The sequence below is a fragment of the Scatophagus argus genome, chromosome 2 (genome assembly GCF_020382885.2).
Source record: "Scatophagus argus isolate fScaArg1 chromosome 2, fScaArg1.pri, whole genome shotgun sequence".
Classification (NCBI taxonomy): Eukaryota; Metazoa; Chordata; class Actinopteri; family Scatophagidae; genus Scatophagus; species Scatophagus argus.
Window position 1 is genome coordinate 24,795,069 of NC_058494.1, and position 27,594 is coordinate 24,822,662.

A 27,594-nucleotide genomic window follows, 5' to 3' on the forward strand; every position below is an offset into this window, starting at 1 on the left:
TTCTCTCCTGCAGTGCTTTCACTCGTGTGGTGACATAGCAGTGACTCAGGGAAACATGAAGACAGGCCTCAGCCTCAGTCGTAGAAACAAAACCTGCAAGTCGTTACACACAAATGGCGCTCTCACACTTTTATTTTTTTGGTATGGGGTTTCTGAAATGTAACCTTCAAAGCTGCAACAACCAAAGTTAAAAAACAAAAACGGGGAACTTTTGAACTGAACAACCGTCCTGCATTGTTCAACAGACTTTGAACAGAAACAAAGATGAGTGGTTATGTGTCATTCAGTCAAGTTGCCCTGTAATAAAGAATTGTTAGCAGTTGCAGCAGTACATGTTATCTACATACACAAAATAAGTGTGTCTAAACATTTGTGCTCTCCAGGTTGTCACATAAAGAGTCAGAAATTCTATTTAAACCACACGGGCCTCTGCAGGCCTGCTCGAGGGAATAATGACCCGTCTCTAATGAATACCTGCCACCTTTGGGTTGAGGTAAATAAAGGCCTCGCCTGATACATGTGAGTAGTCACATGGACATTAACCTGACTGGCACCTACACAAATAAGAGACCCCCCCCCCACACACACACAAACACAAAAACAGAAAAATTAGAAAATGAGCACCTGTCCAATCAGGCCGCTCTGGCTCAATCTAGAGGCAGAATTTTAGAGGAAGGAGAAACGAATGGCAGCTCATTAAACCCTGGAAGACAACCTGTTAATGATGTGAGCGGTGGGCGAGTGTGACAGTCAGCTAGCACCTCAGCCCTGCCATTAGATGTTACAGCATGACAGAAAGGAGCAGGCACAAACACACACGGGCAAACGAAGACAAGCAACATACCCCATATAGACAAAAGTATTGGGACACCTGGCCTTTACACCAACAGGGGCCTTAAAGACTTTGCTTTCTAGTGTTGGATGAAAGGCCCGACTTGCAAGTATCGCGTAGATATACACAAACACAGACAGATGCTACAAAGTTTACTGCTGTATTTTCTTTAGACCCCAGAAAACTCACATCCTTATGTGCCCACATGTTTGGGGACACGTATACAACGCTGTATGATTCCAGTAAAGCGATAAGATCTAATTGAGTTTCTGGTAATTTACGCAACATCTGTCAACTCCTCCTCATCTTGACTCAATCAGCCACACATACACACTAACACACACACACCACAATTACAGAGGGCCTATTAGTGATGTTAAGCTTTCCTTCTCGTGATGGCAGGATGAGAGGACTAATGGCTGCTGTAGGTTTCATGTGTCAGCCTCCCTGCTGGGTGGTGCTGTTTTGGTGGTGCTGCAGGGCTACAGCTGCATGGGACTGGAGCTTGGAGGACTCACACTGTCTGCAATGGACTGAGAAGTTCTGATAGCTGTTTTTGTATTGCATAATTGAGTTAAAAGAAATACAAATCTGTTATTTCCACTACATGTCGATCACATTCAGAGTGTCAAGGTGCCAATTAAAATCCGCTAACCCTGAAGCGAGTAGTTCGGTTAGCTTGGGTTTTGGTGGATTTTAATTGGTCCTTTATAAGAACGCTGCTTCAAAGGCGAATCCATCTCGACGAGAAAAGAAACCGTTAACAGTTAACATGTACCGAGCAGCACGGGGAATTTGGATTAAAAGGTCCAAAATCCAATGTTTCAGGTGAAGTGCCCTCCAGGATTTGATTTTTTCTTTTCTTTTAAAAAAACATCCCTCAGCTCAAGCGAACCGTTTCCCCCTGAGCCAACCACCTGCCTCGGAGTCCAGAGCTGTTCTCAGACGTTTTAATATTAAGATTTGTTTCTCCACTTTTTTTTAGTCTTTTGCCATCTGTATCCCATCTGTTTCAAAGCTACTTTTGATGCCTGGAGGTTTTTCTCCTGAACAGAGGCTATTCCTAACCTGGGAACCCTGTCAAGTCAAAAGATGATCTGAAGGGCTGTGATCTACGTCAGATAATTGATTCTGCTTTTTCAGACTTTTAAATTCCTTTGGGTTGATCAATCTGAGGACAGCGAATCCTTCTTTTATTGATCAGCTATGGGCTCACCGACCTAAACCGGTTCAAAGAGACCAAGACAGGCTGTGAACTGCGGAGAAGTTTCACCACTAAAGCCCTGCACTTCGCTGCAAATTCAATTTCCTGCTCTTTGCATTGATTACCTTTTTATATTTTTTGTTATGGCAGCAGAACACGCTTAATTTCCTGGATCACTTCTGTTTCAGTCAACCAACTATTAAAAAAAAAAAGAAGGTGGGGGCTGAAAAGAAAACTAAAGTTCCTCTGACCTTAAAAGGATTGTGGCAGACACAAGAGGGTAGATTTGGAAGTAAGGAGAGAAGAAGAAGAAGAAGAAGAAGAGGGTAGATTTCTTTCATGAGAGCAATCAGCGAGAGCAGAGGATGACGATGTAGGAGACAGGATGCGCTTCAGTGGGGTGACGTGAGGTTAACATGGCGAGCTCTCAGCCTGTGTTGATAATTTTAACGTGTCCCATTCATCTGTACGTTGTTGTGCGAGTGTCTATTGTATTCTTTGATTTGCCGTAAATTAGGTTTCCTGTTAAGGACAAAGAAAGTCCTGAGCCAAAACAGATCAACAAATTCCTGAAATAAGCCGACAATGGCGACGCAGGACCTCTGCTTAAACTGTGGTACAAATTGAACAGAAACACAGCTGTATGCTCAAACAAATAAATTGGATCGTTTAGACGCACAAACAGCCGCTCTATTTTCTGATAAAATGCTGCATTATGTCCTCGAAACAGTGAGGGGCGCAGAACAGTCGGGGGGCTTTTCTCTAACTTCACGCCTCGTCAGTGAGTCTTTAAAAGCAAATTATGGAGGTTGAAATGTGCACACATCAGTATGAACACACATTTCCTGCTTCGCCATAAGAAAACAAATGGGAATAGCATTGTTCAACAGACAGAGCAGTTTGCCATACAGTCTGTATCAACATGTAGCTCAGCAAAACTGTTCATTTTAAGCCAAAACGAAAGCACTAAAGCCAACAAGAACTCAGCAAACATCTCTCTAAATCCTTCTACCAAAACAACAGCGTTGGTTTTAAACCACACAAAAACACTGTCAATCACAGGACCGGATCCTGGTGCACTGGTCCTCTGGTCCAATGAAGTCCCTCCTGACCAGAGCGAATATATTCTGTACATTTAAAGGCAATCTGTCACAAATATCTGATTCCTTCTATTAGTTTGGCTGTGGAACCATAAGGAGAAAAAAGGGACAACATTAATATTCATCCTTCTTGATTCTGAAATATAACCATCTAATTATAGTCATTAATTTTTGTTCCATTTAAAATAAAAAAAACAACAAAAAAACCCATCAGATTTTGGAGGCTTATTCAACACAATGAAAGCAGAGTCATCATTACCTACAGTCATCTAAAGTCTTGACGGGCCCCATTTCTTATCCTCAAAAATCCACTGGTATAATAATAGAAGTTTCTTTCAACAGCCTTCCATCACAATCCGACACTGTGATGAAAAACACTGCGATGGCAGATTGGCAGTAATGGCAGGAGACCTGCAGAGAGGCAGCGTGACACAGTACCAGAGTCAGTCTGGGAGAAAGAGGAGGAGACAAAAATATGTAGCGAGAGGCAGGGGGGGTGACATGAAATGAGAACATAAGAGTGTGTGTGTGTGTGTGTGTGTTCCAAAAGACAAACTACAGGGCAGACAAGTGACCACAATGATAAGATGATAAGCACACGCTTGACAACATCGTGAGGGGAAAACAGTTTTCGCTCCCACTAAGTGGAGTCAAACTGCCCCCGAGCGAACGCACTTAACACCCCAACAGCCCCAGTGACGCAGCTCAGTGTCCACCAGCTGATGACTGCGGTCATCCTGGGAAGCTTTTGCTTAAAAATGAAAACATCGTGACAGACGTTTGCGTGTTCGCTGAACCCCAAAGTGAGAGGGAGGCCTTGAAAGTTTTAAGAGCTGTGCTGTATCCTGTGATATCCTTTTAGCGTGACATCTTTGGTGCCAAGGGCTCGTTGCTGTGATGTTTTTGAAATACAATTCCCAATTATTGCCTGCAAGACATACAAGCCCACTACTGAGAGTTGTAAAACAGACTTCTGGATGAAAAGGACACAAAAGGAATGTTGGATTAGTCAGAAGATTTCCCTGCAGCATCTATATCCTGACAGATGAATTAAATTTAGGCAAACTAAAATCGACCCTTTTAGTTCTTGCAGCGAGGAGGATTTGAGAGAATGTGGCCTACAGGAAGTGGCCCACTGAGCATCATACATTTTCATTTAGAAAAGCGTGTTGCATGTGCGTATGTGTGTCGCCTGCCTCCATGCGTTTTCCCCACATCCTAACTGCAGCACAGCGTTGTGCAGGATGATTATGTGTTGATGCAGTCATATCGCTTCTACTTGTCTGCGGGCTTTTATCTCGTGCTGGCTGATTCGTATTCAGGTTGCGTTTTACTGGCTGTCATATTATCCACTGATCGCGCCGTACAGTTTGAGAGCAGAAGGAGAGCAAAGAGGGAGCTTGTGTTTTTGTGTGACACAGATATAGAAGTGTCAGAGCATATGTGTGTGTGTGTGTGTGAGGGAGTGAGTGAGAGAAGACAGATCTAACAGCATGTGCACAAAGGACACAGCCAACAGTGTGTGTGTGTGTGTGTGTGCACGTGCGAGTGTTATATCACATCTCAACTTCCTCCATCGCCATCAGTGCAGCTCTGACAAAAAAAAAATCCTCAACACGCCCGTAAGTTTGAGCTGTGGAGGACTAAGATCAGTTTCAGTTCGTTGAAGTGAGCTTTGTGTACAGCACAGAAAATTCATAGCTTTTTAAAGTATTACTTCCCCTTTAATGTGAAACGAGAATTACTGTCTCACTGTTGACCCCGTGCGCCGGTCAAGCTGCAGTCTACATCCACATAATGTCGTAATTAAGTGTAAGAATCCTTGGGTTCTGGCTAAAAAAATCCTCACAGCAAGCTGACGCCGAGGCAGTCCTGGTGACCCCGTCAGTGCTGCTCTGACAGCTGGTCACTCGTTGGTGAATCACTAAATCACTAAAATGACTTCTCCTCTTGCACAACTGAGAATTGTCTCTGAAAACTTATGGGAACCAAATAAGGGAACAACGTTTATCTGGTACACCAGAACTTCCAATATGGCCGCTACAAACCACACAACACCAGACTGTGTCGGATCTGTGTGGAGTTTTAGAGACGAGTGGAAGCTCATATGGACAAACAGTGTGGATATGCACGCTCATTAGAGAACAACACGGCTGTTGATTCCAGTACAGTGCTTCTCATTATGTGAGTGTGAGAGAGAGAGAGCATTGTGGGGTCAAGCATAGGCCTTGACACAGAATATTTTGTGTGTGTGTGTGTGTGTGTGCACGCACCGGCTCGCCACTCCGTCTCCAAGATAGTGCTGTTAGAATACAATGAAGTCTATTCAACGCCGTAGCCCAGTCCTGTGTCTGGAATAGTGCTGTATCACAGCTCCTAATGGGGGTGTGTATATGTGTAAGATTCTAACACACATACACACACACACACGCTTAGACTCGCATAATCCCCAATAAATCCATCTTTGAATTGTCATTATGTTGATGTAACACCACAATGAGCAAATGTGACGACTGCATGGCGTGTCAGCAATAACTGCCGACCTTCATATCGTGTAATGTCAGTGCATGTCGCATGTTAAAACTCACACAGGGCAACCTAATGGCTCTTAAAGCTCGCCAGTGATAGATAAGCACACATACACACTCATTTTCATATAGTAAAAACACAGTAAAGACATAACGCATCCAGCTGCAGCGTTACAGCCACGATCCCCTGTGACAACATGATCTATGGCTACATTACTTTCTGTAAGTGTAATATGACTATGAGGTACTGTGAGTCAGGGCAGAGTCAGGCTTTTCATGCAGAAATCTTGCATGAGGAAGAAGGTAAAAGTCGATACGCCGCTCGACACTTGACTGATAAGCACGAGAGAGGAGTTTCAAAAACATATCTATTTCAAGATCAAGCTGTAAGAAGTAATAAGCGCTTGTCTTCCACAGCAGCAGTCGCTTTGTCAGCGCAGGCAGCGTTTTCTCATACACTGACTTTATTTTGGCAGCCCACTCAAATAGATTTGCTCCCACCCGCTTAGATTTCTTGTTATTATTGTGCTTATTTCTGCCTTTCAAAAACTGTGTGTGCAAAAGCAGATCAAAGTGCAGTCTGAAGGCTGTGGTGCGTTTATGTGCAGTCATACAGTGATGATGGTGGTGGTGGTGGTGGTGCTGGTGGTTTGGAGGAGGGGGTATCACTCGCCAGGCTCACTCACTCGAGGATGATATGTAAATACACTTCAGATGTATTTATCTTATCTCTTTTCTCTTTATCATTTTATGTTACTTTAGACTTTTGCTTTTACTTTACTTTTAATGCCAAGTTGGTCTGGAAAATCTAAACTACTGGATGGAATGACAGGAAATTTTCTGTACACGTTCATGACCTCAACTTTTTCGATTTTTCATTTCATTTTTCATTCCAGTGTGTCCAATTGAAAAAACTGGAGGAAATGTTTGTATTTTTTCCAGCCGAGAAATTCAAATGAAATACTGGCATGCAAACAGAATTCAACCAGTGTGAAGAATCTTGCTGTTAATGAACTACTTGGGTTTAAGCAAAGCTTTTCATTCATTCAGGAAACTTTTTTGAAAATATTAGGAAATTATCAAAACATGAAGGAACCGTAGAACGAATATACAAAGAAATGACAAAAACAATAACAACAGAAAGGGCTCTCGTACACGTAAGCTGCTATTTTTCGTGTACTCGTTTTCCTGAACACAATGAATGTTGTGTTTAGGAAAGTCTCAGCACTGACCAGGTGACAGATTTGTCACATTACATGTGCTGTGCGACATAACCTGCCTTAAATACTTGACAGACAACAGTCGCATGCAGCAGCGTCCTTGTTTAAGCATATACCATATGACCTGCGCACATTGTTTGAGTAGTCACTGACCTGAAAGAGCACCTCGGGTTACTGTTGTTATCTCACACAGCTGTAATGTGAATGTGAGCCGGCTTGTGCTGGTGTGTGTGACCTGGATGCTCCAGAAACACACAAAAGAGCCCACACACCTGATCGCTCACATGGCCTTTCCTTACAATCGGTCCGGCTTCTTGATAATGGCCGCGGCTCAGTCGCACCCATTCAGGCTCTCGGCTGTCTTCCGGGTATCAGCGACGGAGATACAGCGCCGGTGGGCGAGGTGTCCGCTTACACAACCTTTACAGCACAATACGACGCCAGCGGAGCGAAACGTCGAGTTTAGTGTTTGGCTGAGAGGCTGGAAAGGCAGGATGGTGTGACACTTACGTAGGTTTTAGTTATTGATTTACTTATACGCACACTGATAATTACAGGTTATATGTTTGGGATGTAATAAAAAAAAAAGGCCTGCGGTTATGAAATGTGTTTGCGCTGAACATGTGCTTCTTAGATTGACTCCAACTGGTGTTCTGCACGTTTTTACTGAATCTGACTTTCTCTCAAGAAAACAAGTTGAAAAAATAGAAAGCTTTCAAGTATTTGTGAGGGAGCTGACAGCAAACTGAGCTGTAGGTCTGATCGCCACATGAGCCATGAGGAGTTGGAAAATGTAACTTACTGGAGGATAAATGGATTCGTGTCTTGATCCCAAAGCATCGGATCACATCGATCCAAACCTTTTCAAACTTCAAAAGAAAAAACCAAAACAAAACATAAGCACGTACCAAATCAATTTCACATTTGGCAATTTAAAAGCTGGCGTGAAATGCAAAGAACAAACCAACCACTGACCCAAATCTGAGAAAAATTTCAATCTTAATTACCAAGTGAGATTAGTAATTTGTGTCACTCTGAGATGCAGATTCACATGTTCGAGAAGAGGTCAAAGGTCACCGACTGTCAGTCGCTCCTTTGCAAATTGCTTCCCTGCTGCAGGTCTAATCTTATCAACAGCAGGAGGCAGTGAACCTGTGATCTTATGAGACAGAGTGTTAAAACCACCAGGCCTCCCAGCTGCTCTACACCAGGACGTGTATGTGTATGTGTGTGTGTGTGTGTGTGTGTGTGTGTGTTAACAAAGGCACCTGACAGCAGTGTAAGTTACTCACGCACATTCACAAACAAACAAACTACTAATGATATGAAACTATGCTGGTAACAAGATGATGCCATGAGGAGACATCGAGGTGTGATATGATGAATATTCCCACATCCCACCATCTTCATTAAAAATACATCATTCATTCTCTCCCTTTCTTTCTCACACACACACAGCAGCTTCTCTGCGCTTACAGACTAAATCAAATCCAAGCCTCAGGTGATTCCAGCAAGTGGGAGGAGGGGACTACAATCTCACACTTTCACAGCTTGGGTGATCATTTGAAATAATAAACGGCAGTAAAACATCACAAAGTCAATTCGCGGTTTTGGGCAAAATCTTTATGGATCAAGTACTAAATGAAGTTCTAAACCTTTCAGAGATGTTTCATTTTAATAGGAGCAAGCAGCAAAAAGGCATCATAATGTTTCATGGACTGCAGGGTTTCACTCTCTCTCAGCAAGCTTGACCGTATTTATGCAGCGGAAACCAGCCTGCACTGATTAAGATATGACATTTAATCATATTAACATTCTTACAAATCATAAATCTATTGATGAGGTTTGGATAAGGTCTGAATTCCAGTCCTCGCATTCGATCCTGATCTTGTGCAGCCAAACACTTCCCAGTATGCCAAGTGTTAAAGTGTTAACAAAGCTTCCAGATGAATGCAGCACTGAAACCCAACCTTTACAAAAAAAAAACCAAAAAAAAAAAACCACAAAACATATTTTCAAACTTGTTCAATGTCAACTGACTCATCTTAGGCAGAGCGTCATGTAGCCTTTGACGACTCATGCTCAGTTGCATGAAAACCAAAGCCTGAGTGGGTTTTTAAAGGGATAGTCCACTCTGAACTCAATATATGTACCCCCCCCAAACATTAATACTGTCCTCCTCGAGTGAGCGATAACACCAGCAGTTAGCTTCACTAGCTTAGCTTGCTAGCCTCTCATCCAAAAATCTGCGCGTACGTCTGCTGATTAAAGAATTTAAGCATCCAGCTACCCCACAGTCAGAGGTCACTTGAAATAAGAGCTTTAACGTGTGGGAAATCCCAAGAACAGCGGGTTTAAGCTTAACTGCGCCTCCACAATGGCTCCATCTCACTGCTACCGATGGTAAATCCTCATGAGTAGTATTGCTAATAGAAAAAAGGTAGAATCACAGCTGAAACCTTCTGATTACCACGGCTGTAAAGATTAACGGATACATACGAGTCAGGGATTGGAGATTTGATGTTAATACCAAGTCTCCATCTCTGCACTGTTTGTATCTCTAGTCTACAACTAACACAGTTCAAGTAATAGGGTTAACCTCTAATGCCACTTCCAACCGGCCCTTAACGCCTCACGGTTACTGAAGCTGCGTGCTGTTTTATTTACACTGAAATGCACTCGAACAGCGATGTTGGATACTGGATTCAGAAGGATGACTCTGAGGTAAACAACACCCAGTCAGCAGCATCCAATTAAAACGTTCAGCCTCCTTAGGGACGGGACAAAATGTTACTCAGTGTATCCGGCCTGCTTTAACTAAGCTGTGATTCAGTATTTGAAATAAAAAAAAAAGGTGAGTCATTCATCATGGGCTGTGCGCACACACTCAGCTGAGAGGAGAGATCGCTTACCTTTCTGAGGTCTAATAATGATTGAAATAATTCACGGCAGCATGTGCGGTTAAGTAATGACATTACTGGTGCTCTAAACAGAGCATCAGCTGTGCATGATGGACATGTGAGAACACAACTGGACTGAGGGGCTTAGTCATATGCATACAGTTGATGATGGCCTATGGTGTACAGTACATCCCCAGTTCCTAACCAACTGGGGATAGCTCTGTCTTTCTGTCTGTTCTCTACTCTACAGAGTCCAATATAAACAAAAATAACCCCCAAAAAGACTACGCAATTGCCAGATAAAAGAGAAAAATGCCAATTGCCCAGAGCCCAAGAGGGCATCTTCAAATTGCTTGTTTTATCAGACTGACAGTCCAGACCACAAAAGTATTCAATTTACATTAATACAAAACAGAGAAAGGCAGCAAATGCTCACATTTGCAAAGCTGCCGCTGGTCAACATTTACCATTTTTGCCAGACAAAGAATCAATCATCCCATTTGTTGTCTGATCAGCAATCTGAGAAACGGACTAATTGTTCTGGCACCCACACAACTCTGTCCAAGTGCACCGCGTTAGCCTCGGACCTTCAGAGTTTTATGCATCTGGCCAGACGTCTCCATGCGTAAGTGCACCCTTGGAATACAAAGTACCTCGCTGCTGTACCGAGGCTTCTCTCACGGCTGCAGCCTGCTGGCAGGTGAGCAGGAGTGTGGGGACGCACAACGAATAAACAGTGTAATCAAGTGGGAAGAACTCCACTGAGATTCAACAAGGAGGACGGACGGATGGACCACACACACACACACACACACACACAAACACATACACAAATTTACAGAATTATATGTTCAGATCCAACAGCAGCGTCTTTCTGCAGGGACCACAGCATGTAGTGTGAAGCCTAAACGAGGGGCTTTCCTGGGAAAACTGAGGTGAGGCAGAGCTCTTCTAGTTTTTGCTACCTCCTGAGGCTGTGTGTGTGTGTGTGTGTGTGTGTTCAGTAAGCACTGGGCCACTTTCCCAGATGAGATTCTCTGCTGCAGGATAATCCTGATGAAAATGTCTTTCCTCTTCTCCTCTCTCTCTCATTCTCTCCATCCATCTGTCCGTCCCGCCGACCATCCGCAGACAGACAAACCCGTTGGCTGGCCGCCCTCACTCTTCCTCTCCTTTGTGTTCACGTCTCACCTCCCTCGCACCACAAGTGACAGACTCCTCACTGACGTTAGTATCTCCCAACGAAAAGAAAAGAAACGCAACGAGTGTGTCATTTTTTGAAAAGGCCAGTCTGCTTCAGTTGTTGTTTAAAATGAATCATAAGCCCCCCCCTCCATCTTGTCCTTCAGTCTCCCACCTGAAGTTCCTACCTCGGTCTCCATCGATCTTTCCAGATTCATATTTGTTTTGCATTTGATAAATGCTCGTGCTTTCTAGAGAAGTTTTACTGCGTTTAACAACTCGCTGGATTTGATAAGTTAAAAAAAACAAAAAAACGGTGCAGTGGAAACCGCACAAGCGTCGCCTATCGTTATTTTAAGGATACGCCGCAGGTTTGCAGGAGGCAATAATGTGCAGAGTGGAGGCCACCTTCAAGCCAACAACGGTGCCCATTAAAAAAATATATATAAAAAACATTAAAGGGAAATAACATTCTCAGTCACTGTCTCTTCTTTTATAGTTTCGGCTATAAATTCTCTTAAAAGCATAATCAGATCTGGATTGAACTGCATTTGAAAATAAATTTTGCTCAAACCAACTAAGCCAAAATTTGGAAAGGCTACCATATGAGGCGATACCTGAACTTAAACGCACATTTCATACACGTCACAGTAACTGTTATCAATGTACAGAAAACAGTCTAGCTGAGGTACGTCTGTGACGCCTGCATAAACGCTGCTGAAACACTGTTAAGTGGCCAGTAAAGTGAAGCCAAATTTAGCTCATTTACAAGCTGGATGTACAATCGTCTGTCGACCCGCATATGAGCTGTACTGACCTTAACAGACACTCGATCTTCCAACTTTCCCCTTCTTAAAGTTTTGCCCTGCATCTTACTGCGAACACAAACCACTTGGTGCCCCTCACGGACTTAACACACACCGAAGTATCAGCATATTCATCTCTGACCCGAGCGTGACTTGTGCTTCGTTTCCAACTGGCAGCGGTTCCCTCCAGCACTGCAGGCTCGATAAACACACACGGCGGGTCGAGCACAGGTCACCAACAATTTCTGTCCCTGCTAGGTGGGTCTCCTGAGGTCTCCACGGCGGGACGCGACGGTAAGGCGACACTGAGGTGATGGCGAGGGCGAAGGAGAAAGAGAGAGAGAGTGTGTGTGTGTGTGTGTGTGTGTGTGTGTGTGTGTGTGAGAGAGAGAGAGAGAGAGAGAGAGAGAGAGAGAGAGAGAGAGAGAGAGAGTCATCCTCAAGGACAGGCAACTTCTATTTTGGCCCGGTGGTAAACTCGACTTGGCTGTCTGACAGGAGAGCGACACAGAGGCGCGGTGTGTGTGTGTGTGTGTGTGTGTGTGTGTGTGGAGAGGTACTCAGGTCATGAAGGGAGAGAATGCCTTATTTAGCAAAGGGGGAGCACCCTCCAAATAGCAAGAAGGGAGGGAGGGAAACGGGTAAGGGAAGGAAACGCCTGCGATGCTGGTCAAATGGCAGCCAACGTGAGGAGCGCTCACTTCATCCACCCCCACATGAAGCCCAGCCACAGTGGGTTTTACCAGAAATCCATACTTCATCATCATAGCCGCTGCCCTCCCAACACCCTGGCCGAGAGGCCGACTGCGTTTGTGGATGTGTGCGAGAGACTACGGAGGGGTTATTGAGCGGGACTAACTGCACCGTAAGCCTGTGTTTTATGTATACGACAGTAGGGCCAATTACCTCACTGTGTACGACTGCAATATTGTTGTTCTCCTCAAGCACATTGAGCAATCATTTGAGTGTTGGAAAGCAGACGTGATGGGCTCTGCGGCCATCTGAACCCAGTCTGCACAGGCAGGCAGATGACAAAGTCAAGGTCACAGTTAAGACGCAGAGTCAGCTAAACAGAGTGAAGCACACACACGGTGACGGACGTCCACCTCGTCTTCAGCAAAGAAAACCCAACAAATAAGTCACACCTTATTAATGACAGTCTAATTATCAATTATTAATAATTAGGATGTAAGGACTGTAGAGCATTTTAGCTGGTGCAACCCTGTGATTTAGGGCTAAGAAATTTTACAAAACATACGAAGACAGACTGACAATGAGATTGAACGCAATCAGAAGCCACACGATCGGAGAGTTTTAGTTTTGTAACGCATGCGAATTAAGGCTGCACAAAACTAGACAATTCTGAGCAAGAAGATTCATTCTTGGACTTATATTAATGTGAGAATATTAATGTGATGTGTGTGCGATGTGAAAGCTTTGGAAAAGCTTCAAAAGGTTTTGTCACAATATATAAACACACAAACAGCTTACAAAAACAAAAGAACAAAATATCCCAACTGTACTGCCAAAAAGCAGTCTGGTCCTGGGCTTTAACCTGTTTTAGTTAACTGTATATGAAATATATAGAAAACGGTGTTTGATGCTTTCAATGTTGTAATGCAGGGATTTACAGAATTTATTGTAAAACTCATAAAAAGCCTGGTTAAACTCTTTTGGGTGTTGGGTTATTGTCTCTGCAACAAATTGCTTTGATAACCTTTCCCACTTGCTCATTCTTTAATTTGCTCAGTTTATTACCAAATTCATAATGCTTTGGTGTGATGTGGCTCTCTTTTTTTTTTATTTAAGTTCAGCGCTGGATACAGTTAATTGTCTCCAATTAGCCTCTGTAGATCTTTCCATTTCCCTAAAGTTCTTGTCTTTGCATCAGTTTTCTGTGTTTCTTTAAATGATAGATATGAAGTAATTAATCCTCTTAAAGCGGCTTTTGTGGACTCCCAGATAACATTAGCATCTACAGAATGACGGGATCATTGTTGTCCTTTGTATAATTTTCTCTCCAGCTGACTAACGAGGGCTCTGAGCACCGACTCCAAAGGCGATAGGCAGTGGACGTGTCATGAACAGGAAATGTGTCTTTTCCTGTCCACCCCCTCCTTCCTCCTTTTCTGTCTTTAAACAACACTGGATCTACAGCATGCAGGAAAACGGGGGAGACTGAGCTTTATGTATGCTGTATACATCAATAAAAAGTAGGCAGGCAGAGAGAAAGAGAGATGATGAACTTGACTGCAAGAGTCAATTTTATACACACACACACACACACACACACACACACACACACACACACACACACACACACACACACACACACACACACGGTGGTATAGACTTCTGGCTGTGCTCAGACTATTCCTGGAGAGAGAATCAAGACACACAGAAGTACTTCTCTTTTCTTTTTTTTTTGACATCTCTTTCTCATGCAGTGTGTGTAGGTGTGTGTGTGTGTGTGTGTGTGTGTGTGTGTGTGTGTCTACAGATGCCAGATAAGAGGTGAAACACAGCTTAATTCCCCCGGCAGCAGCAGCAGGCTGTGCTCATTCGTACGTAACCTGTTGGTTGGGATAGCATGATGTTGTTTGGGACGACCCCACCGGAACCGCACGGATCACACACACACACACACACACACACACACACACACACACACACACACACAGGCTGGTTCTGTATGATCCTGGTCAACAGAAAGACAACAGTCAGGGCTCGTGTTGTTGCATCTTTCCCTTTTCCTCTCCTTTCTCTGTCCGCTGAGCCATGTCTTGTAATGACTTTAGAGCTCACCAGGGTTTTTTGCCTCCGTGTCTCAGTGCTGAAAACAATCCTTTGTCCTGCTGCCTTCCAGTGCAATAAAGAGCATATTAATGCCAAAGACCACCCCAGGCCAGGAAGTAACACTGGCTGTGGGAACAAATATGGCCTCCCGCATCAATCAGCTTCCCTCAGCCGTTTCTCTCATTTCTCCACCCAGCACATTTTAAGGTGGAGACACAGCTAATATGGAATTACAGCAACTGCGAGCCATCCAGGGTTGAGCCAGACAAAACTGAGATGTTACTAAATACAAATTAAATGGCTTTTTATTGTAATTAGTAACATAATCCATTGAAATGACAAAAATAAAAGTAATCCAATCTGAATACTTCTGGATAATGCTGTACATGATGCTAACAAAAAAAGGACGAAATTATTTCTTCTCTCAATTTTTTTCAATGCCACTTTAATGCATTTTGTATATTCAAGATTTACAGAAGGTCAAGACAAGCTTATAAAACCAGCACGAACTACAGTGTGTGGGATCTTTTTGGAGGACAGCAACTTTACTTTTGGCATCAACGACCTGCGGTGGACACAGATTTCACTGAGTCGCACACTTTTGAAGTCAAAGCGAAGCGGTGGTGGTGACGTAGCCTGGATTGGAAGGCTTTTTTGGAGGAAAGTTTCCAAACTTGACTCAGCAACATTTTTTTTTCCTCCTGCCAGGTGTGATACAAAGTGGGGTAGTCGTCTGCGAAACGCTGCACGTCAGGTGCTCTTTTCACAAAATTCCTGAGAGTTGGTCACCATGAAAAATTATAATTATAGCCTGGAGTCGTCTAAACTTCACATTTGCTACAACCTTTTTCTGCTGCTGTTCCAGTTCGAGTCAGTTCAACAATAATCGTCCCCATCACGCATCTGCCAACTGCTATACGATCTTTGCACTGAAAAATATCAGACGCTTGTGCGATTTAAATACCAGCCAAACCTGACGCCCTTTAACTAACGTTTTTCTCTTTAAACAAGCAAGACAAAAAGCGTACATCACATTACCTCTTAAATATCGAGAGGGTACACTCGAGCTATGTTAAATTCCTGAAATTGTACTTAAAGTGTTGAAAGCTGTATTGAAGATGTGCTTAAATATAATACAAATTATACTTCTGGTGTGTTTTTGGATTCTTCTGCCTATCAAAATAGTACACTTTTAAGAGGTTACTCAGGTGTGTGTTCAAGTATACTTAGATTAGACACACAGGCATAGATTCAAGACTTTTTCCTATTAACTGAGCAATAATCTCAAGGTCGAGTCAAAGTTTTTGTCCTTTCCAAAGTTTAACTGCTGGACTCAGATGTTTCATATTTCCTTGAGAAGTCCAGTGCCTGTCCTCTGGAGGTTTTGGAGTTTCCACATCACACTGGCTACACACTGGACCATGACTGTCTTCCAAACTAACTGCGCTGTCGCAACACCCTCATACATCTTACATAAGTAAGTGCAGATAAACTCCATTCCTTAAGCTGCTGAGGGCATCAAACCCTGCGCGCACACACGCACACACACACACACCTGAACACTGAAGCTAAACCATCCATGTGAAGTAAAATGTACTTTTTTGCATTTGTCGTATTTACATTCCTCTGCCCCATTTCCAATAAACTCAAGTGTGTACATAAAAATAATTTATTTACAGGTGCTTTCCTTGGTTTAAGAAATTTGCTTTGGCTATGCAAAACTGTCTTCGCTGCTCTTCGCTGTCCTTCACACACTGCAGGATATCAGATGTCTGCATCCATCTGCTAACAACAACAACAAGCCTGGTTTGTGGTCATTTCCTGCAGACTTATATTCTCACTTCTTACAAAACACAATACGTTTGGCTTGGAAAAGGGCCTCCATTTGGATTTGAAACTGCACTGTTTTCACCTCCCCAAAATAAACTCTGCAGTCTACTGAGTAACACTTTTAAACATGATAAACATCTTGATCTGATTGCAGGCCTTTGAGGCTATGACTACAAGAGTTTTGACTGTGACTCCTCACAACTAACATTTGATTTCTTAGGAACCAAAACTAAGCTGAAACTAAAACATAAAGTCTTCAAAACAGGATGGTGTGGAAGTGCAGAGTACACAGATCACCTCTGCCAAGGCTTTGTCTCAACTTCGGCAGCGGTCAGAGAAAAGAGGAAGCGAAATGCCTTGTGAGAGGAGGCAGGGAAGAAAGAACAGAGGAGTTGTTGATAACGTGAACGTAAGCTGCCTATGAGCGTTTAATGAGACAAGAAGTGTGCCACGGAGAAACATAATCACCATTTTACCACTCATCATTGATTTTTACACATCGTTAGACAACAGTCTTGGTGCATAAGAAATCCGCCGACTCGCCGTGCTTGAAAAGGTGACAGAACGAGACACGAACCACTGCTATCGAGAACTCAACCCCCCACCCCCACACACACACACGTCCAAAATACACATGCATGAGCCGAGTATTGCGGACATTATGACCCAAGCTTCCTTTCTTTTGGTTTCGGGGAAGACAAAAACACTGCAGGGCCAGAAGCTGCAGCTGCTGCCTGCTGCCACACAGTAAGGCAGATGCAGCCTGACAGACGATTTGTCATCTGTCTAACTGCCTTAAAGGAGCACTTCGACATTTTGGAAAGTGCAGTTCTCTTACTTGCTGAGAGTTTGATGAGAAGACTGATACTGCTGTCACACAGATACAGTAAACACAAAAACCGGAGTGTAAAAACCACATCATGAAACTGTTTGTCGAGGGGGAGGTTACTGGGCTTTCTCTTGGCTGAGAATCCAGGAAGTTACCGCTCCTGGACGAAAAACAGTGCGGCACGTAACACCTCGTTTAACGACCAACTGACATCTTTAGACTTCTTTTTTGTTTTGTACAGATTAAACAAATAAAACACAGTTGGTCAGGAGGTGCTGGTAGGTGGAATTCATTACCTTTGCACACAGGCAGCTTGGCCGTGCTCCCCTTGTTTACAGTCTTTTTGCTAAGCTAAACGGCTGCTGATTCCAGCTTCATGTTTACAATGTTGGCTTATTCCTTTAAATGCCATATATAATATAGTGGTGACACTTACACTCTCATCTTTATCTTGTTTCTTTGATCTAGTATTTTTCTCTTTTTTTTTCCATTTCCCTTTCTCACATGTATTTACATGTCGCGCAAAAATAGCATATTCAAAGTGAAATGGAGTGTGTGTATGTGTGTAAAAAAGAGAGGGAGGGAGTGAGGAATGACAGGAGTGTGTTCTTCATCAAATGTGGCAAGTGAGCTTCAGCTGTGGGGCTCAGGTGAATCTCTGGAGTCCACACACACACACACACACGATTGAATTGCCCCCCCACACTCCAATCCTTCCCTCCAGCTTACCAAGTCCCTCTGTTCCATTTTTATTTCAACACATCCACGCGTTCTGAAGCTTTAGACGTCACCCCTTTAACCTCCCCACTCTGACCTCAACTTTGATGCACACAACAAACACGTTCAGGTGCTCAGTCCCCAACTGCGGCATCCAAAACCACAAGCTTCGAAACATCCCCCTGCTACCACCCCACTGCCCTGTCCCTCAGTATCAGCATCACTGAGAAGTGAAAAGACCAGCATCCCCACGAGATGTTGGTCTTTGCTGATGTTGTTGTTGTTGTTTTGAAACATGGAGATCTGAGAGGTTGGCTGGGCCACCGTCAACCATTTGAAGCCACGGGTGAGATAAACACAGACAAGAAGAGCAGCAGTGGCAGTTGCAGGTTGCAGGTCTCTTCCTCTGCACATGCTAGTGCAAACACACACACACACACACAATACTTCCTGCTTTCTGCAGGCTCAAATTCTTTCCTGCTCTGCTTACTTTACCGCCTGGGAGATTTCAGATCCAGGATCACTTCTGCTGTCCAAACATGTTCAAAGAAACCAGGGCTAAAAGCTGCTTCTTGGTTCTGTTGGACCAAATGAAGAGAGTTCGTCTCCTGGCTGATCTGCCTCGGAGCCGATTCTCTCGCAATTACTTCTACCCAGCATGCATCTTTTAAAACCTCGGGTTCACCTTGGGGGAACGCACTGAGCATGCTCACCGGCGATGCACTGTTTCACACATTCACACCTGTGAGCTGCCAGGTACGGCTGCAGTCTGCTACTGTTGCACCACTGAGCCGCTCTAATGGAGTTACTGCTGATTAATTGCCTTGCTCACAGGCAAACACGTCAAGGGAAAAAGAAATAAGGTTCATGTTTACACTCGCAGCCAGAGTTTCTCCACAGTCACCATCTTCATCTTCTCCACTCCAACCTTCAGGTTTCCACCACCCCCTCATTCATTTCTGCTAAATTTGCACTCAACTGCCTATCAGAGATCAGTTTACTCAAACCCTCACATATACTCAGCACCATCTGGGACCCTGGATCAATAAATGACCCCTAAACAGCAACCAGGGAGCTGGTCCTGCTCTCGTGGGAAATTAGAAACGGATTCAGCAGGTGATGCCGCCGGGTTCGACCAGACGGGAGATGAAAATGTTTTTTGTCAGCGAGGCTTGCAGTCGCTGCGTGCGGGAGAAAAACTGCCCAGGGCAGGGTGATTCAGATGAGGTGAGGTGACGTGTAGCAGGGATTTCCTCTGGGCTGTAAGCAGAGACAAGCCTGAACATCACCATCAGGTTCAGGTGTTCAGGGGTATTTTGGGGTGATGTGTGACAGTGGGAAAATGAAGAGGCAGCCTGTGGGACATGGCTGGATTAAAAGTAGCTAAGACAGGACTCAGACCCTGAATCGCTGCTTCAACGTCAACCAACTGAGCCACTGAATGTCAACGGTCGCAAACTTTAAGGCTAAACTGTTCTGAATGTTAATGAGCTCAGCCTGAAGTCCTGTACTGTAAGGTCATGGATGCATTGTCAGATAACGGGCCCTCAGTCTTCCTACACTGGATCGAGACACCCACATTGAAAGTGTAAGTTGTCTCTATGAGGTTGTTTTCCTCCCTTTGTGCTCGTCTTTGTGGCCAATTCGTAGTTTTGTGTGTCCTTGCAGTTTGCAGTTTTAGGTCTCTTTGCTGCCATTCTGGCTCACTTACAGGGACGCTTTGCCCTCTGACCCCTCGGGCTTGTGTGCCTGTGCCCAGCAGACCTGTTCAGTAATCCATCCATGGTCCCTGATATATGCTCCTCTTTGTGCTATTAAAACTAAATCTCACACATTCAGGACCCCAAAACAGAACAGAACCTTAAGAGGTGAGCTGTACTCCTGACCTCCAGTCTGATCAGTAGCAAGGCCATCTGCTCGTTGGAAGCAACTTCATCAGCCACACACACACACAGAAACTCTCTACATTACAGGTCATAACCGTATGCACAGCAGCAGGGGTCTTCCTGCTCCCCTCCACTCCCCATGTTTTTTAAAAAAGGCAGAGCTTCTCTTCTTACCCATCTGTGCCTGTGTCGGATGTCTTTCAGAGGTTCATGGTGGATGCGAGCCCTGCTGATCTGATTCTAGTCTTGTAGTTCTGCTGCAGAAGCCGTTATGCCATTGCATAGGTGATGCTGGAGTCTCGGTGATAACCAGGGGCCGGGGTCTCTACGTCTCTCTCTCTGCTGTAGCCGGGCTACTCTACAGTCATCTCGCAGTGTTTACCCCCCGCTCCGGTTTTATCTGGCCGATCGGTTACGCCAACGATCGTCCCGAGCAGGACTTAAGAGTGGATCCTGTCGGTCGCAGTGATGGCACAAGCCTCCTCGCTTGCCTCTGGTTGTTTATTATACGACCGACCGAGCAGAGGTTTGTCCAGAGGAGATTAAAACGAAGAGAGGAAATAGAAAGCACCGAGCTGCTTTGGTGCGCAAAGGGATGAGCCGAACGGCACAGAAAAGGGATGGAGATGAAGCGATGGGGAGGGACGCGGGGCTGGCGGGGGGTGATCGCCGCTGTCTGCCGTCCTATTCGTCGTTTTCTGTCGTGTTTACGAGCCGCTGCCGCCGCCTCCTCCCTCCGTCTTTCCTACCCCTCACTTCGTGATGCGTCTCTCGCTCTCTTCCGTGTCCTCCGCGCTGCGCTGCGCGCCCGGTGTGACGCCTTTTCCGCTCGTAGGAATATGAGATGCCCCCCCCCTGTCCTTTCCCCCCTCGCTCGTTTCTCTCTTTTACGTCTTTTTCATCATCTTCCCTCTCTCCCCCTCGATCAGACAGGCTGCAAGAAGTAGCGGGAGGTGGAGACGCGAGCGTGTGAGTGTGGGGGCAAGTGAAAGAAAACGCTGGCAGTGAAGGAGGAGCCCCGCGACAAGGGAGCTCCTCCCCGTTATGCTGCTCATCAGCGGAGGACGAGGGGGGCGCCCATCATGCAGGAGGAGGGAGATATAAAGGACGAAATATGGAAGGGAGGGGTGAAAGGGGAGTGAACGTCTGCAGAGCCTAAAGCCGAGAACACCGTTATTATTATTGCTTCCGCTTCTCCTCGTGATAGTGCGAGGAGTCTTCTATAATCTCAGTTTCATCCGACCCCATACAAGCTGTGCAGTGCTGAACAACATGATAAAAGTCTGTGACCTCAACATGAGCCCCCGCGAGGTCGCAATGCACATTACAAACCAGAAAAGAAATGTTGCATGGACAAAATAGGAAGAGACACATACTGCCATCACTAGGTTAAAGCGTGTGAAGTTTGGCCTGAAGGTGGCGCCAGAGGGACGCCCATGATGTGCCTTAAAATTGAATATTTAGGTCAAAATATATTTGAGAAATGAGCATATAGTCTTTGCTTCCTGACTGAAAGTTAGATGAGAAGATCAACCTCTCATACACCTGGTCAATGTGAAGCTGTAGCTAACAGCTGGTTACCGTAGCTTAATTAGCTTAGCCTAATTAGCTTGTCTAATACTAACATCTTGTTTATTTTGTATCCAAGGCTAATCCACAAATGATGCTTTTGCACATAAGTAAGAATCCTAAACAAGATTTAGCCCTGAGATGTTTACGTTGAGCTAATGGGTGGCGGATTTTACCACCTGTTTTCAGTTGCTATGCTAAGCTGTAAAGATAACTGGCTGCTGGCTCCAGTTTCATGGTCTTTTTTTTTTTTTTTTTTGGTCAATAAACCAGTTTCCAACTTGTCAACACCTCACAGTAATTTCAAGTCGTTAAATTTACAGCTACGAATCTGAGCTCTGAGATAGCTGCACTTTACCTTCTGACGCTGCACTCTGTCACGAGAGAAATCCAAGGCTTTGCTCGAAGCTCTACAGTGAATTTACATGTTCAGAGTCCAGTTTGGATCAGTTTTTTGAGTATGCTGATTTATACATATGATACATGGTTTTTGCTTGTATTTATACTGGTTTCTGGTGCCTGGATAAAGACATATCCCACTTCTAAGAAAACCTGAACGTGCTACATGTACTTGTACTACAAAAACCAAGCCACCGCGACAACTGTGCCACGTGTACAGGTCCTTCCTAAACTTAAATTACAGAGTCAGTAAAACAAACAACAAAAAAAGAAAATAAACAATGTAATAGCAGTCTATGTGAAATGAAAAGGAAAGTCTGTCACTGTTAATGGGGATAATACTACAATGTTTTGTTGATCTCATCTTCCAACGCAGATGATTATAGAGAGAGGAAGAAGCCAAAACACAGGGTCCAGGCCCAAAACCAAACTGGGCTGTCAAAAATGAGAGATTTGCTGCATGTGGAGAATCAACATACAGTACATTATTTTACATGTTTCATTTGACCTAACTCTCAGCTAATGTAAGACTGATGCAAGACTGATTAAGTAAGTACGATTACCACAATAATACTGCGTTTCGTTGCATTGTACTGCGTTTCGTTGCATTGTACTTGTACATTTGCAATGACAATAAAGTTGAATCTAATCTAATCTAATCTAATCTAATAAAAGTCACGCATTACAAAAAGCTGTGGCAGTAATACGTGTCATAAAAGTAAACACACGATAAGAACTTCTCCATTCAGTTGCAATCGCTGTTGATGTATTGGTCTGAAACAAGCAGACCTACTTTACTGCTGAACTTGTCTTACAACTCAGTGCCCTGTTTTCACAAGACAAAATGTTCTAGATTATCTCAATGGTTAGTTTAATTTCTAATGGCTTCTTTTTAAAATAAGGTATCAGAGCTCACACTGTCGACACAGTTTTTACCTGCAGGTGATACAGAATAAAAGCCAATACTGTAATACATGTTCTGAATGAGCTGTACGGACAAGCACGGGCACACCCTCGAATCTGCACATCAGCAACTTTATGTTTACATGTGCTTTGACTGCCTGTTTTTCTTTTTTCCCCTTCGATACACGTGGAACTTTATTTGTATGTTACCGCTGGGACATGGTATTTACATTCACTTATTTTTATATACCTTTAAATCCCAACAGATATGTCCTTCAACAAAAACTGTCAAGCAACAAAACCTAGCTTCACTGTCTGGTCACATTTTCAACTTAATTATTTACTGATCAGACAATTGCTTGTGTTTGGACAACAGTTAACATTTCAGAACTATGGCTTCTTGGTGCAGTATTAGAGATACATGAGAGGAGAAATTAAAAATTGTTCATAGCTGCAATCGCTTTTTGAAAAAAAAACAAAAAAACAACGCTCATCTTCTTTCAGTGGAATAATAACTGATGTTCATGAGGGGATTGGCCTGTTGCAGTGCAAAATTTTATTTTGTGACATTACTATGGTTAAGGTTTGGTCAGAATTAATCACTTGGTAAAGGGTTAGGAATAAAAATAAATCACATTTTGGCTCACCTGGTCACCTGTCCAAATGCACAAACACTCATTAAAAATACGAGGATGGGTCTCACACCACTGATGTCCCCTCCTCCTGATAAGAAAGTCAGCTCAAACACACGTAATCTGAGCACAAGGATACGAACTGCAGAAATCTAAAGTATCCGTGACTTGCAGTAACCTACAACGCCAACATTTTCTTCTGGAGACTGGGCTGCCCGTTGACACCGCGTGGTACACAACCCTGCTGTCTGATGGTCAGATTTGTCAGAGTTTTAACACACATCGCTCTCATCTTTCTTGTGACTAACCGTTTCTGGCTCAGGTTGCACTTGGGTCACTTTTCCTCTGCTGTCTCCTGTGAACACGGAAGTCCAGGTGCTCATTATTTGGCAGCAGTGATACAGTTCAGACTTACAATGGCCTTTGACCACTTGCTTTCTAAAGAGCGTCTGCGTTCGTGCAGCAAGTCAGCGCCTCGCCTTGTTAGTTCTCCAGTAAATACAGCTGGATGTTCGGCCTCCAGTGGTGCGACATCCCTCATGTCAGCCTGAGACCTTCAACCTCACTGCCTCCATTTGTTGTCCCACTGAGCAGACGCCAGCCAGAGAGTTAGAGACCCACATGTGAGGCTGATTCTTCCTTTCTATCAAATCTTGATATCAGTCTGTCAGCCCACCCTGTGTAAAGCAGGTGTTGGGGGCATTTTTGCTTTCTTAGAATTGTTACTGTTTAGTTTTTTGATGAGTATAAATTGTGTTTACTTATTTACTTAGGTCTACTGAGTTCCAAACTAAAGTTTTGCATAAGTGACACCGCCTACGCAGGTCCAGAGCAAAGCCACCTCGTGAAGTTAGTGAGTAATGGCTGCGGAGCCATCAAAGCTGGAACGTGGTCTGAAGTGAACCTCTTCCGGGTTTCACTCTGGATCTTTTCTGGCAATTGGAGGCATTTCAGCGATACAGGAGATGTTTAGATTGTGCACATACAAACACACGCAGAGTGGGAATTTTACAGGCCAATTACAACATATTATTTTTTTATTACTCATGGTGCTTAAATTTGGCTTCTTTCAGGCTGTAAGAAAGAAATGTTAGATATGGCTGTGATACCTCACTCTGGAAAAAATAAAACATTCTTCTGACTCCTTTTAACTACACGTATTAAGCTGCTCAGTGTATAAATGCTAAATATACCTGAATTCTTTCAGCTGTGTCCCTGCTCAGCCAAGTCATAGTCAGCAGGTTTATTATGCCATATGATGTTTATTTACATCAGCAACATTGATGAAGTTGAAGTAAGTCCAGCTGATGCTTTTGATTCCCAGTGAGCTGTCCATTTGCAATCTAATAATTTCTCATTTAGGTCACACAAGCCCATTTCAAGAATGATACTAAAAATTTCAGTTACAGCTTTCATAAACTTCCTGTGCTAAGTATGCAAATTCAGGGCTAAATTGCATAATATTTCTTGCAAATGTTGTTGTAAAATCAGCTAATGCTTTGATTTCTGAGCAGTAGAGAAACATTTGCAAACTATAACTACCAAGACTTCAATAAACAAAGTAGGATGTAGTTGTATAGAATTTGTTCGGGAAATAAAAATGTCTTCTCGATGCTACCGGGGAATCTGACCATCTCATAGCTCAGTAAGTGTATACTGACGGGAGAAACTGAAACCTTATTGCTTACAACATGGAGGCTGAATTTAGAACAGTTACTGAAGACTGGCATGAAACAGCCTGCCTCTGTGCCAGCACATGAAATGTGAATTGTTCAAAAGCAAAATGGAAAATTCTGCTGGTTTTCAACATGGAGCTGAGTGTGCACACACACACACACACACACCTTCAAATACAGAATGTAAAATATTCTTGAAAACAGCCTTCTCAGATGACACTGACGATATGAAGGTTGTGGAGGACTTTCATCTGAGTCCAGACAAACTGAACATTACTGTTGGCAACAGATTTCACCTGTGACCACCAAACCTCCTTCAGATAAAATTCCAGAGTGACAAGACTGAAATCTGGAGCTGCAGACAGACCATCTGACTGAACTCAACACGAGGTTAGAGAGACCTGAAGGTGTGTGGAGGAGGAGCAGCACATCATTTATGTTTTTTTCCCCTGAGACCAAAGGTGAAGAGAGCCAACACAGGTCCATATACTGTGCTATGTCTGTAATATATTGTGTATAAAGCTAAAAGTTGATGACACATTTTCCCTGAGTCAGATGAGAAGATGGCTGTTAGATACGCTAAATATAAGACGAGAGCCACGAGGCAGATGGCTTAAGTTAGCATGAAGACTGGAAACAGAGGGAAACTTCGGCCCAAACACCCACTGCAACACGTTAAGACTGCTGAAATTCACTGCTCTGTACACCAGTAAAAGCACAACTTGTTATTTTAGCAGCTTCTTTTATGCTTTTTTATGGATTAAAAAAGATGTAAAGGTGCTTATTAGTAATCTTCAGAAGTGGTAGGAGGCTTTTTTTCCACTTCTGGCCTGTTTCCAGACTCCGTGCTAAGCTAAGCCGACTCCAGCTTCACGTTCAAAACATAAGTTCAAACTTCTCATCTAAAGCCTAACGACACATTTGCCAAAATGTCCAACTACTCTTCTAACAAAAACAATGAATCACCTGATTTATGAAACAATTTCCATGACCAGCAGACTTTTTGGCTTATTCAGTCAGTGATGTTACTGATTTGTCTTTACATCATCTTGTTTACTTGTCTAACATTTGAGCAACTTGTGGTTCTGTCTAAAAAAAAAATGAAAAAATAAAAATAAAAAAATAAAAAACAAGCAAACAAAAAAGCTAATGTCCATCACTAACTTTGAAGCAAGCAGAAAACACACAAGCTGCATTTAAAGTCAAAAAACTTCAACTTCAGCAGTAGCGTCTTCGCTCCGAGACGAAGCGTTAGACTTCATGACACTCACAGTGAGAATACACCGACACTTGACAGAATAAAGATCACAGGATTTCTCCTTCACTACCCGAATAGTGGCAGACATGCTGTCACCCCTGCATCTGTTTACACACAAACACACACACACACCTCACCCCTCAGATATTACAGTATAAACCACAAAGCCTTGTGTTATTTACCTCTGGCATATTCTTCTGCCTGCTATCATTTCTTTCCCTCTGCAGTCCAGTGTATAAAAATGAAGCCGTGCTTGACAGTCCGGTCGAAGGTTCACCACACCCTGCCCTGCTGTATCCTGCACTCCAGATGACAATAACAGGTTCTGCCATTAAAGGTGAGAATCAGGTGAGCGTGGGCTGAACAAACACAGCAATCCCCACTCCAATCGACAGAGAACATGCCCATTGGTTGTGTCTGTACCATCAACACACCCACAGAGGGGCAGGTCCGATCTCTACTGGTAACTGTTTAACTCCTACCTACTGAATAATGATTAAATAATAGACCAGAAGGGATAGGATCAAGAATGCATTTGGCGTCTTGCACAGTATTTCATATTGCTTGGTGTCATGGTGAATAAGCCTGCAGCCTTAAGGTTACAGTATGAGTGGTTAAATTAGTCACACTGGTGCCCCAGATCAAACTAAATCTGAACATGAAGGCACAGGTTTGCTATTTGAAGATGTCAGCGTGGTCTGCGACAGATCTGGATATCTGGCTCCACATTGCCACCTGATGGGCTGGTTTAGACAAACAGCAAAACAAGTGGGAGTGGAAGCAGCTGGGGGCTCAGCATGACAGTTTTTCTGTCAGCATTAAGCAGAGATGAAAAGCAGACCACATCTTCATTTTGTCCTGTTTTCATTAAGTTCTTTAGTCTGATGTGAGGGGAAAATGTGTATAAAAAAGAAAAAAGATTTTTGAGTTACTACGCAAAAACATGATCACATGACAACCGATGATAGAAGCCGTAAGTACATTTACTCAAGTACTTTGCTTACTGAATTCAGGTGTGGTATGGGGCTGTTTTTCAGTGTTTGGGCTCGGCCCCTGACTTCCAGTGAAGGGAAATCTTAATGCTTCAGCACACCAAGACATTTTGGACAATGCTATGCTTCCAACTTTGTGGCAACAGTTTGTTGAAGGCCCTTTTCTATTCCAGCATGACTGTGCCCCAGTGCACAAATGATGGATGAGTTTGGTGTGGAAGAACTTGACTGGCCCACACAGAGTCCTGACCTCAACCCCATCCAACACCTTTGGGATGAACTGGAACGGAGATTGTGAGCCAGGCCTTTTGGTCCAACATCAGTGTGTGACCTCA

The 27,594-nt window shown here is 43.7% G+C and overlaps 1 protein-coding gene across 4 annotated transcripts in view; it reads right to left on the reverse strand.

The window, feature by feature from the left end:
* mgat3b (beta-1,4-mannosyl-glycoprotein 4-beta-N-acetylglucosaminyltransferase b) overlaps positions 1–27,304 on the reverse strand; it is a 58,719-nt gene extending 31,415 nt beyond the window's left edge. For 2 of the 4 annotated variants that reach the window (XM_046373307.1, XM_046373299.1), the window contains exon 1: positions 26,450–27,304. In XM_046373307.1, coding sequence (XP_046229263.1) covers positions 26,450–26,478 — 29 coding nt within the window. In that variant the 5' untranslated portion in view covers positions 26,479–27,304. Of the gene's footprint in view, positions 1–20,004; positions 20,902–26,449 lie in introns of those variants that run through there. The other 2 variants (XM_046373290.1, XM_046373315.1) reach the window with 2 other exon arrangements.
* Positions 27,305–27,594: the final 290 nt, after the last annotated feature.